We start from the raw sequence: 13,050 nt of genomic DNA, 5'->3' as shown, positions 1-13,050 counted from the left end.
TAAGACAAACATAAAACTACATATCATTTATTAGGAATTTGAAATCAGTGGTTATAGCTATATGAAAAGATAATTAATATTTTAAAAGCCATTTCAATCAAAAAAACAACACAGTAAAAAAAAGATAAACCTACTTAAAATGTGATAAACAGATGAATAAAATAAAATCAGATAACTTTGATAAATACCACAATAACCAAATAAAATGAAAAGAGAAGAAATAAATGAAATTTATTATGATCACAGTTTGCCCATATATATCACCAGTTAACAACAGATCTAATAAACGCAATCTGAAAACATGGATACATTTAATTTAATAGAAGGACAATGTTAAAGTCTGGGATATTTTTTTTAACTTACCATCAATCTTTAGTTGACTATGACATGATCTGCACTTCAAAATTTAAGCATGCCGTTCATGTGTTCATATCTCATCAAAAATAAAACAAAATACACTAGTTATAGTTAATCTAGTAGTTGTTAATTATAATTGTATTATAATGGGTATAGTTAATTATTAATAGGATTTTCTTGTTTTTTTACATTATTTAATTTAAGAAAGTAGATACGTTGTTGAATTTACTGTGAATATGTTATGTTATGTTATGTTTTCTAAGAAAAATGTTTAGGTTATGTTTTTTTTTTTTTTTTTTTTTAAGGGGATTTAGTTAGAAGGACCATGAAAGGAGGGGCCAGTGCCCTTCCAGCTCCTCCCATAGATCCGACCATTCTATTAACTAATTTCTGATGGTGCAAATAGATACTTTATTAGTCCTGATTATTGATATACATATTTATTTTTTTCTTGTTGCTATGTATTGTTTTATTAAGGCAATAAGATACAGAATTGCATCCTACAGTAACGTTCAGATTATAATTTTTATAAATTCACTCACTTCTGTTTATCCTAAATGTATTTAAATCAGATGTAGTGATATTATACTTGATTATGATGCAGCGCAGAGGAGTGACGTGTGTCTGAAATGTGTTTTTGTTGTCTCTGGGACTTGTGCACCTGTGGCCAAACTTCTCAGCAGAAGTAGCAGCAGGGGTGTTTGCCCTCCCTCGGCGCTGGGCGGGTCTCCACCACTTCACTCTCCGCGGCTCTCTACTTTATGGTCACAGTTGGCCGCCGGATGCGCACGTGGGAGCATACTGCAACAAGTGGATGAGTTGGCACGCGCGCTCGGTCCGGCTTTTTAAACTTTTTCTCCACCGCTATCTTGTCTGTCTCGAGCCCGAAGCTGTCAGCTGCCGCGCGCTCCTTTGTCGTCTCCCAGCTCTTTCACAACAAAGGAGAAACATCCGTGAGCTTCAACTTTACAGAGTTTCTGAGAATGATTTTCGCTTAACGTCGACTTTTTACTTGTTATCTACCCCTCCTCCTTTAGTGTTTGCCCCGCTCTTCTGCACAGAAGTATGGTAGATAAAGGCCCCTTGCTGACTTCTGTCATCATCTTCTACCTCTCCATTGGGGCTGCGATATTTCAGGTCCTGGAGGAGCCCAACTGGAAGCAGGCTGTGAAGCAGTACAGGGAGCAGAAGCAGAAAATACTTGAGGACTACCCCTGCCTGTCCAAAGGTGATCTGGAAAGAATATTAGAGGTATGTTCTTGGCATTGGTTATCTGAAATGTAGTTGATTCTAACTTATCTCTGTATGGTTGCAAAATGAATGGGTGTGCTCAACGCTTCCTCTTAAAGAGGGGTGACACAAGATGAGCCTCAGCTGGTTTGTAACCTTGCACTGAAAACTAACATAGCTCCTGAGGAATGACACACACTCCAAAGAGGCGCCTTAATTCTGTCCAGTCCTAAAACTTATAGACGTTACCTTATCTCCCTTTGGCTGAATGATAAGTAATTTATGACATGCAGCTCTCGGCTAAGTCACGCAAATTTTCTCTTTTTTTCTGGAGGAGTCATTGCTCACACAACTGCAGAGATCCACTGGGTTTTCCATTCCCTGCTTCTCATCACAGTTTCGTTTTGGTTTCTGGGGGCCCTGTGCCGTTGGCCACTAGTCTACACCCAGCAGTGAATGGATATACAAAGTCAACACTCATGATTTTTTAGCAGGCTTTTTCCTCATGACAAATTGTCTATTTTTATTTTTTTGTAATTGCCAGAGCTCTGCCATCACAGATCTTTACATTCATCTGAAACGTTGAAGCATGAAAGGAATTTCTTCTTTCCTACATTTATGAGATGACTTCTTTATCGGCCCATTTTCAGCTATTTAACTCAACTCTTATTTATTTGGGGAAAGCCCAGCCTTTTCCTCTCATTTTCCATTCCCCGAGACATGTCTGAACCTGTGCCCCCTTTCGGGTCCAGTGTTGGGGTGGATTTATTATCCCCCATCCCCCCTTCTGTCTCTCCTCTTTGTGCGTTAGTGAGGGGACTGAAAAGGGATATGCCCATGAACCTCCCCCCTCTATTCACAGCAAATCTGTTCGTGAATGAATTCAACAGTGATCGGGTCTGGAGATTTTGAAAATTTCCCCTTTTGGCATTTGGTTATGCAAGTCATTCAAAAGAAGAAGCAAACTGAAGCACTTTCTGCTCATGCATGGGAAAAAGGAATACATAAAGCCATGTGTCTAGCTTCATGGCACATCGAAGAGACCATATCATGTTTGGCATTGTACCCCTTTTCATAGCCACACAGATAGTGGTTACTGTTTGCCAAAACACCTGCTGGAAAGGAGCCGGTTTAGGTAGCCCTGATAAATTCTTTAGCAGAGATGGTTAGATTTCCATGATGGGGACTTTGTACCCAGTTAAAACTTATTCAGGCAGCTCTACAAGGATGGCGACACACTTGTAAAAGTCAGCCCTCTCAGTTTTAGTAACAAGGAGTTTGCTATTAACCACAGGCATCCTTGGAGTTGGAACAGTCCAGACTGGGATTTATAGCCCATCAGCATTGGTGCTTGAGAAGCGTTTATGAAGTACGGTGAGGGTAGTGCTGGGGAGGGGTGTTATCTCTCTTGCCGGTAAAGGATAAACCCTCCTGAGTGTCATGCAGCAGCATCGTTTTGTTCTTTGTTTTTTTCCCCTCATTTTTCACACAAGCTGCAAAAACGAGCCCGTAAGGAAGGATTAGGTAAATACAGCATGGAAATGCACCTCTATAACCTGTAGGCTGCTTGACTGCACATTTATGTGTGCCTCAGCTGTAACCGGAGTGCGTGATGCATTCATTTGCTCTGAATGTAGCGCCATCTCTGCTGAGGTGGGTAATTCAGTTAAACTGTTTTGCTGCAAAAGTAAGTTTCACACTTGAGATCACATTTCAACACCCAGCCATCACATGTTTGCAGCAAAACATCCTTTTGTTGAAATATCGGGGGAATGTGTGGATTGGAATGAAGCAGCACACTGTTTTCAGGAAGTGCTTTTCTTGTCTTGTGACTTGGCTGCTATCTGAAGTTGCTGATCTCAAAAACAAAACGTTGTCCTTCCTCATTTGGAAAGTAAAATGAAGAACATGCCACCATTTATCTACCTTTTTATTTATTTTATTAAAGCTTTCTGAGAGAGTCTTAGAGTGTGTATTTAATGTTTTTAATCAGCTTCTCAATTCTTTATTTGAACCTTAGGAAAGATTTGGCGGTGGTAAAATTAAAGTTTAATTGGCAAATTATACAGCGTTGATTATCTTAAAAATAAATAGAAGAATGTAAACCAGTACCATGATTTAAAGCAACTACCCACTGCTTATCAGATGTTGGCTTTAAAAAAAATCTTCTCCTGACAGCTTTCTTCTTTTTAAAGTTATCAGTGAAAAATATCAAAAGGTTTTTTGTTTTTTTTTATTAATTTATGAAGTTATAGCCCTGGTGTTAGAGCTCTGACTGATGCATATGCTCAAATGTGGTTTATAACCCAATTATAGTCAGTAATTCACAATGACATGGAGGAGCTTAAGTGACACTTTTGTTTGTAACTCTTAAATCTTGCAAGCAGCTGCTGCTGTGTTACGTTTGGAAGTGGTAAAGTACCAAGCAACTGGAGCGACACGCTCTCCGACCAGCTGTCTAGATAAACCCTCCGCCAACTGTTTTTTTTAAGTTATCAAAGGGTGGCAGAGGATGACTGTCCAGCTGTCAGGATGGCAGGATACCAATCTACAAAATAAGTAGGGGAACCCTGGGGAGGTTCATTGAGTCAGTGTTATGCCTCTTTTCCATTCATGGTTCTAGTACCTCACGGCTTCGCTTCACTCCACCCGAAGTTGCTCTGTTCAGCACGAAACCTGTTTTGTTTCCATCAACGGCTGAAGGTGTGGCTTAAGGACATTTGTGGGCTATAGCCAATTAGTAAACAGCAGTCTCTTCACATCACATTTAGGACCTGCAGCCAAGCAAGTCCCAAAAGATCCAGCACTGGGCTGGAAAAGCCAAAAATGGAAATGGTCATAAATTGGGCTGAGTTCAGTGGAGCCGGCCAAAGAGAGTCCTTGGAAAAGATACATTATATGTCTATAAATGTACATGCATCCTTCTATTTGTTCAGAAGGCAGTGACTTGACCTCCAGGTGGCTTTTTAACCCTCGTCTGTTTTGTCATGGAGAAAAACTCCCTCCTAGTGCCATTTGTTCAGCTTGTGCAACTCTGCGGACCTACTGCAGACATGAGCCGCCACTGTGTTGTATAAATTCAGCAGTTTTGCAAAGGACGACAACAATCTTTACTTCCTTATCCAGCAAGGAAACTATGACCATGTTTGAGTTTCGCTTTTTAAGGTAGAATTAGGTGAAGAGCTAAAAACACACCAGCAGAGAGAGACCACAGATGTGAGACAAATAAAAAATATTCTTCAATAAATAGGATTTTATCATTACATTAATTTTGTCATTTGATCAAAGATTTTCTTTGAGCTTTTCCCACTAAACTCTGAACCATTTTGAACTATTAAAGACATACCAGTCATAAATGTGTGGCAGATTTTGATCTGCCAATACTATTTTAGCAGACTCTGATTTCTCTTTATGAAATATAGGATCTAAAAGCAGTTTTGAACATTTTTCAAGCCTTCCTACTACAAGCATTTATTTTTCTGACAGTTTTTGAGCAGAAGCGGAGTCACACTGCTATGTAAAAAAGCAGTTGCTGTAAAACAGGGTTTAATATAGAACAATTGATTACAGACTTAACATTTTTTAAATGGCTTAAGCAATTTGTACAGCTAGCATTTCTTCAACAGCACTCTGTGCATGTATTCCATAGAAAATGTAGATCCTTCACCTAATTCTGTTATCCTCTGGAGATATCCGAACTCAGCATGTTCCATAGCAGACACACATAGAAAGGTCAAACAGACAAAGCAGAGCATCTTCCTGTTGTCCGCTGACGGTCCTTTTCTCTCTTTCAGCCTGAATGATTCCCAGACGTGTCTCGACTTGTCATAGAAGATAGTTTTATTTTAAAAAGTTTCTTGTATCTCTGTTTCCTCTCTCTTCAGTGTTAAACACATTTCTGATACTGAAAGTAGCTCATTTTAAGTCTTCTTTCTTCTGCAACAACTTCCATACCAAAGAGGGTTCTGAAAACTACAACAGACAACGCAGTTAAAAAGCCGATGTCGTAGGAAAAACTGTCTAAAATCACACAATGTATTGTATATAGTGAAGGATCATTGAGTCCTTTACATTGTTTTAAGTTCCACAGCAGTTAGCCTTCAATTCAGCAGATGTTTTGCTATTTATATAAATCTGGAACAATTTAGGGTCAAACGACAGTTTCCTTCATGTTGTATTTGTTTTTTAATGCAATAAATAATTCTCTGATATGCAAGTCTGCCAAGTTCCTGTGTGTTTCTTGTCAGTCTCAACATAAATGTGGTCAACACAAAGCCTTTGCTTCTGCTTCCCGCTTTGTTTGGTAATTACAAAGCAGAGCTGTCACAGACCTGTTATTATTAGAGAACCAAGCCTCTTCCAGCATGTTGGAGGTTATGTGAATTTTGCTAATGCAGGCACATTTCCTCAGCTGCCAGTTCACCAGGAGAGAGAGAGCGCAGTTAATGCATTGTCCCAACACACATGGTCCGGTGTTTGCTTATTCCCAAAGGGGGGCGGTGGGTTAAGTTTTTGTTTTGGCAGCTCAAGGACGTGTATGGTCAAGAATGATTGATTAGAAGCTGTTTGCCTCAAACTGTGGTTGTGGATGTATAACATGCATGGGGTGTTTTTAAGAAGGTTTTTTTTTAATTTGTTTTACAACCAAATAACCTATTGTGAAACTGATGTTTAGGGATGCAGCACTTGCTTTCCTGTTCTCAATAATGGAATAAGCAGGGAATGAGGAATGTTCATCTGGTTAGTGCTGCTGCAGATGCAATCATTCAGTGTCACACAGGAAGGAAAATTCCATTTAAACTTAAACTTCCTTCTTTGGTTTTAGCTGAATTTCATTTTTTAAGTTTGGTTTATTAACCAGCCTGAGGTTGATAAATAATCTAAAATTAGGTTGACAAACCAACTCTCATACAGTCTAATTCAATTCTATAAAGTTATATTCCATTTAGTTTTTATTAATAATTATGTTTTCTTTTGTCCTTAGGTGGTGTCAGATGCTGCAGGCCAAGGGGTGACCATAACTGGCAGTAGGACATTTAACAACTGGAACTGGCCAAATGCTGTCATCTTTGCCGCTACAGTTATTACCACCATTGGTAAGTGTGATTAGAAAAACATTCAGACAAGCCTTTTCTGAGGGACGTCATTATTTAGAATGAATATATTTCAATTATATGAATGAATATATTTCAATTTTAAGATGTTCATTTGAACCAACATCTGATGCTTTATGTAGCTGAATTTGCAATGTTTTGAACTGACATCTGGGTTGCTTTTTGTAGTTTAAAATTGCAACTACTTAACAGCGTTCCACCAGGGGGCCAAACAGAGAAATCAAACCTATTGAATGTGTACTGTGAACATTGAGACAATAAGTAATACTAGAATGGGTTAATTATTTCAAGAAAAATAGATACAAGTTTGCTATCCTGAGAGATATTTAGTGGCTCTGTAATCTGGTAAACATAGGTCATTTGTTCATAATGCTTAAAAACTGCAGGAGGAATGACACAACCATCAATGGGTTCTTTTTACACATTATCTTAGCTGCAAACTATGAAGTTGGATGTAAACCTTTAAATTTTAAAATTTAAAGAAATGTTTCCAATACCCTTAAAACTTTCAGGAAATGTTCAGATATCTAATATCGGATCATCTGTTTTACTGTTATTGTTTTATTATTATTTCATGGTTTTCACGCAGCAATGTACTTTGAATTTGTAGTGTTTTCAATCAACATCAGTAAGTTGGGCTAATAGGTCTATTGTGGTCTATAGTAGACTTGCTCTGCAGGTTAACCAATTAAATGGTGTCTATTGGATTAAAATGATGTAAAATTGTAATATATTTCAAAAATTACGGTGGCGCGGTTGCTAGCACTGTTGCCTTGCAGCAAGAAAGTCCTGGGTTTGACTCCCGGCCGGGTGTCTGGAGTTTGCATGTTCTCCCCGTCCATGCGTGGGTTCTCACCGGGTACTCCGGCTTCCTCCCACAGTCCAAAGACATGCCTGTTAGGTTAGTTAGCCCTTAGGGTGTACCCCACCTCCAGCCCATTGTCTGCTGCAGATGGGAACCAACTTCCCTGCGACCCACTATAGAAGAAGCGGTATAGAAAATGACTGACTGACTAAATCATTTAAATAGTTATAGATTAACCAATAAATTTATGTATTATTTTTATTCAGGTATTAGATTTGTTTATGTCATTTTTGGCTCTTGACAAGTACAATGTATTTTTTATGTTTTGTCTGTTTTTAAGAGCAAAAATATAATTAACATTCAATTTAATGTCCTGTTCTAAGATAATGTTATCTTATTTTAATTTTTAAGGATATGGAAACATCGCCCCTAAAACCTCAACTGGCCGAGTGTTTTGCATCTTCTACGGGCTCTTTGGAGTGCCCTTATGTCTTACCTGGATCAGTGAGCTGGGCAAGTTCTTTGGCGGCAGAGCTAAGCACCTGGGACAGTTTCTAACCAAAAAGGGGTTTTCATTGGTAAGTTGAGTCTGGTTTTGGTTCTCTCCACCACAAGCATCTTTTTTCCACCTAAATATATATTTGTTTTCTTTTCCAGAGAAAAGCCCAGTTTACCTGCACAGCAATATTTCTCCTCTGGGGCGTGCTGGTCCATTTAGTCCTTCCACCCTTTGTGTTTATGTCTCAGGAGGGCTGGACATACATTGAGGGGTTGTACTTCTCATTTGTCACCTTGACCACAATCGGTTTTGGGGACTTGGTTGCAGGTAAGCGGATAGTTGTGGAAAAACCACAATCTGAGTTTCTGTAAAGTCTTAAAAAGTTCTAACTGTAATAATCCTAACTTTAGAACTTTAAAAATTCTAGATCTTAAAATACATTGGATGATGTCTAAATTTTGCAATGTGGGTCACTGATTGTGTCTTTGATCCATTGCTCTTTCTTAATTTAGGAACTGCGCTGGCAGCATTTATTTGTTCTGTGGTTTGTTGTTCTAGCTGAGTACTAACTTCAAACCTTGTCATAAAGTCAATTAAACAGCCCTGTCTGCAAAGCGTCAGACAGAAGTATTATGCTTCTGAAAACTGTCTTTTTGTAAGTTTAGGCAATAAAAATCAAAATGTCTTTATGAGGTAATCTGCTTTGAGCTACTTCCTCGTGGAAAACTGTCTATTTACAATTTAGTTCCTGTATACTAAACCAAAGAGTTGAATAGTTTTAAATTTAAATTAAACCTCGCATAATTAGCTTTATCTTTTTTACCTGTGGCATAAAGAAATCCTGCTTTCTGTGTTTTTGTAGGTGTGGAGCCAAATATAGAGTATCCAACTCTGTACCGTTACTTTGTGGAAGTATGGATTTATCTGGGGCTGGCCTGGCTTTCTTTGTTCTTCAACTGGAAAGTGCGGATGTTGATCGAAGCCCACAAGGCTTTGAAGAAACGTCGCAAGCTGCGCAAGCTATCTCTGGAAGAGATGCGCCACTACAAAGAGTCTCATAAGGCTTCTCTTCGCTTGCCGCCCACTCCCAACGATGTTAATATCTTCAGTTTCTTATCCAAGAAGAAGGAGGGCTACAACGATTTGATAAAGCAGATTGGCAGCAAAAATGAAGGTAGGACCAATCACAGCACTGGTGACTCCAACAAGAAAGGCAAAGACATAAATCGCTCCAAGAGTTGCAGTGATGCTCCCCTGTTCAATGATCACACCATCCTCAGGCTGGACCGTTCGCCACGCCAAAAGAGACGCTACAGTTTCAGTGACCGTGTCACCGTCGTCTTTTCAAAGTCCAAGAACTACCTCCTGGGCTCTGATAATGGTTTATTGCTAACAGAAGACCAGGTGGAGGGTGACCCAGAAATAAACCAAAACCAAATGTATGAAAACCAACTCGACAAGGACATCGGCGAAGAACATCGAGCCAACGGAGACTGTGGGGCAGAAGGTCGGAGGACGTGGGACTCTAAAGAGTACCATTCTCTGTCCTTCCAGAATGCAAATATAACTTTCATCGATGAAGAAAACTTTCTGGGCAATAACTTGGAGGAGGAAGAGGATGCAGAGGATGATGATTCTAAAGCAAAAATCTCTATCACAACATGTGACGAAAACATGGAAGCAAACTCCAAGGAGGATCAGAGTTCTGAATGTGACGGGTCCATTTTTACAAGTGACGGTTCAGAGCACTGCCACTCCTATGAGAAGCTGGTGGAGGAATACACAAAGGAAGACAACACAGAATCTTGAGCTGTGGAAGCTGACTAACATAGACTTGAGGAATCCTTTTAGCCCTCTAGGGTTGACTGTAAGTATTTGTATTACAATCTGAAGCATTCGAGTGGATATCAAACATCTCGTCACACTTTGAAGCACCGTAGAGCTGAGATCAACTTTCAAACGGACGATCAAACTCGACACAAACAACGGACAACAGAGGTGTAACCTCATGAGGAGTCAACATCTCCTCTATGTATGACTTTCTTTTTCACAAGTTTCTTCTGACCTATTCAAACAAGCAGCAGTTGTTCCTGAGTGATTTTATTCGTGCTCATAGACTGAGGTTGTATGTGGGATAATTGGTGTGATTTTCCCATAGTTTGAACTATTTCTATTCACCATATTGGTGCTTTTTAATGATATTTATTGAAATGAAGGACATTGTAGCATTTGTTCAGTTGCTATGTGGGTTTATTCGTCTGCCATTGCACAATTTCAGTCAGATCAGCGTGTATCAAAGTCCACTCCAGGGCAGACTTGCTTTTACAACCTGAGCCAAACCTGTCTTACAATGAATTGATGAAAGACATATTTTACTGTTTTTTGTTTTTTTTTGGTATTTCAATTATAAAGGTAAGCTCTTGATATCTTGTCAGAATTTGGTCTTCTATTATCAGCAACCAAACTGTGATGTCTTCCATCTGAGCCCTTACATCAACTGAGAGCAAAAAAGATTATAATTATTATGAACAGCAAGAAAATGCAAGCTATGTTGAGCCACTTTGATCAGTCTCTTTAACTGTTTCTATTTTGCTGCTGTCTGCATCCCAACTGGCAGCTCTGCATTTTCAGCGCATGTCATTTTCATGTCAAAGCTTTCACAGCAACAACATTCTTTTGTTCTGTCTCTGCACAGTCTTTGAATTGATTGTATTTGCCAACAGCCCGCCAGTAGCCAAAAGCCAGCCCTGTCTGGGACATGGCCTCGCCGCTCGTGTTTGCCTTTGGGGGGCTTGCCCCATCACGAACGAATGAAGCGCCGCTCCTGACAGGCAGCGAAGGTTAACTTGTGGCAAATCAATAATCTCTTGACGTATGTCGTTCATATCGGTGCTCAACACTGGTTTCATGCGAGCACGAAACCAAGATCTTCGAAACCTCCAGTTTTCAGTCTCGCTTTTAGAAAGTGCCTTTTGCACACAGTGTTTTGCACAAAGATTATAAATGGTGTTACTTGGAACAGTAAATGGGAGCAAATATCTCATTGGGAGTTCTTTGGAAGTTGTCTTATACGTTCACGCCAAATTTGCTGAAACAAAATGCTTGTAATAAGTGGCCTTATTTCAGGGTTGATTTTTATTTTTCATGTGAACACATCAAATGCACCGTCTGACTAATATTACTGCCTTATTGTTATGTGAATAGCCTTTCAATCCACTGTGAAGCAGAGGATGCACAATTCAGAACAACTATTGAATGTATTCTGCAGCAACTCACTGTAAATGTATTTTTTCCACACATGGTGGCATTTTATTTTTTTCCTCTGGTAAATTTCATCACAGGTCCACATCTGGTTTTATTTTTTGTCTTTGCATGTGAGCAGTCTCTTTTCACTGGTTCTTCAGGATGCCTATGCATAATTTGTTATACAACCAAGGTACTGCTTTGGACCACATTTCAAAGAATATATCTAAGATCCGATATTGTTCTCTACGTTGTGTGAAACTCCACTATAGTTGTCTGTGTATTTTTATGGTTAAGTTATTTGTATTTGTAAGTTTGTACATAATTTTCAACAAAACTGTATATTTCTTGTAAAATAAACATTTAACAAGTATTAGTTTTTTTATTTATTGACAGTGTTTTGTAAAAACTGGTGGAGAAGTAACGTTGCCAGTCACCCTCGCCAATTTGTGCCAGAGCAGAGGAGCGTTGTGGCTTTTTGTGCTAAACCGAGTAAGATAGGAGAAATTTGGCAAGGCAAAAACTTTGTTTTGTTTTGTCTGTAATCAATAAGAGCACATTTTCACATCGTCTTCATAGATTCACATATCAAGTTTATGGGTAGAAACTCATCCATGTGTAAAACATTGCATAACAGAAACACAACCTCCATTCATCTCAATATCCCACCTTTTGCTCCATGTCTTTAGTGCCCATCTCATGGTAATGTTTAATGAAATGTCTAAATGCAAGTGAAGGATACCCCTAACGCAGGCCAAAATCAAAGATTGATCCTAGATTTATTTATTTCACCCCCAACAAATTTGGAATTATCATCTTTATTGCAGGGGTGAACATTAAATGAAATGAATGTTCAAAAATCTATCAATTTCCAAATTTGCAAAACTCACTTCAGAGGTGAATACTCTTCTCAGACGAGGTCAGGAAATGACAAAAAAATCAAGAATCCAGTTTTTTGGCAGAATATATTTACTTCGGATTACTAAACCACAAGAAAATAAAAGGAAACCAACCCAAACAACTAACACAACAGGCAATATTGATTTTAATCAACCTCTTAATTTACATTACTTAATAAAATAATTAATAAACAGGGCCCAAACACTAAAATGGTATGATTCAAACATTTAATAAAAGTCTAAGGAAACAGAGTTTGTTTCTCAGAAGCCAAAAGGAAAGGCTTGTATGGCCTAATTATTAATTCTGATACCTAACCCAAACCTAAGAGGGGAAAGTGTGGAAGCTGAACGTAATCAAATGCTTTCACCCCACTTTGTGGTCAGCCTACCTCACCAGCACCAGGCAGCAGCTTCAACAGAAAGAATGGAGTGCCTTATTTTATGTCTGCTTTGGTTTGATTCAGTTCTTAAAGCACCTGCCCAGGTCTCAGGAGAGGACTGGATGATGACTAAGTCTTGGCACAACAGCTGAGAGGGATGGCTGGAACCAGATTATTAATACAAAGAGCATCATAACTTGAAGCATACAGATGTTGCAAATGCACCTTTTTATTATATATATGTATATTGTACATTGTAAATATGTATATTCTGTAATACAAAAACAAAAATAAAGAGCAAAGTGTACCGGAGTCAAATTCCTTGTTTGTATGTACGAACTTGGCAATAAAGCTGATACTGATTCTGATTCTGATAATTTGCTGGATTGGGCTAAGCACGAGGAGATGTAATGAAACACAACCTTCCTATTCAAAATTGTTGTGGGGGTGGTCTCAAAGCAGTCTGGATTTCTAGATCAACAAACTATATTTATTAATCCCAATAAAACACCTTAGCAAGGTC

General features: G+C 38.8%; 1 protein-coding gene and 1 long non-coding RNA gene across 2 annotated transcripts; one reads left to right on the top strand and one right to left on the bottom strand.

The window, feature by feature from the left end:
- Positions 1 to 601: 601 nt before the first annotated feature.
- On the bottom strand, positions 602 to 1,508 carry LOC124855495. The gene is made up of 2 exons (XR_007035101.1): positions 1,370 to 1,508; positions 602 to 1,285 (listed from the first exon to the last, which is right to left on the bottom strand). It is a non-coding gene; the product is annotated as an uncharacterized LOC124855495 (long non-coding RNA).
- On the top strand, positions 1,279 to 11,621 carry kcnk5a (potassium channel, subfamily K, member 5a). Its single transcript, XM_047345401.1, has 5 exons — positions 1,279 to 1,608; positions 6,572 to 6,683; positions 7,918 to 8,084; positions 8,164 to 8,332; positions 8,868 to 11,621. The coding sequence occupies exons 1-5, from the start codon at positions 1,423 to 1,425 to the stop codon at positions 9,812 to 9,814; spliced, it is 1,581 nt and encodes a 526-aa protein (XP_047201357.1). The 5' UTR covers positions 1,279 to 1,422; the 3' UTR covers positions 9,815 to 11,621.
- Positions 11,622 to 13,050: the final 1,429 nt, after the last annotated feature.

The sequence above is a fragment of the Girardinichthys multiradiatus genome, chromosome 19 (assembly GCF_021462225.1).
Source record: "Girardinichthys multiradiatus isolate DD_20200921_A chromosome 19, DD_fGirMul_XY1, whole genome shotgun sequence".
NCBI classification, from domain to species: Eukaryota; Metazoa; Chordata; class Actinopteri; order Cyprinodontiformes; family Goodeidae; genus Girardinichthys; species Girardinichthys multiradiatus.
Note: the sequence above shows the minus strand (reverse complement) of the source record. Positions and strands in the feature narration are given on the sequence as shown.

Bases quoted from the DNA above. Each gene is read 5' to 3' on its own strand.
- kcnk5a (XM_047345401.1), top strand. From the start codon at position 1,423: ATGGTAGATAAAGGCCCCTTGCTGACTTCTGTCATCATCTTCTACCTC. The intron at 6,684-7,917 runs GTAAGTGTGATT...TTAATTTTTAAG, and splicing joins TACAGTTATTACCACCATTG to GATATGGAAACATCGCCCCT. The intron at 8,333-8,867 runs GTAAGCGGATAG...GTGTTTTTGTAG, and splicing joins TTTTGGGGACTTGGTTGCAG to GTGTGGAGCCAAATATAGAG.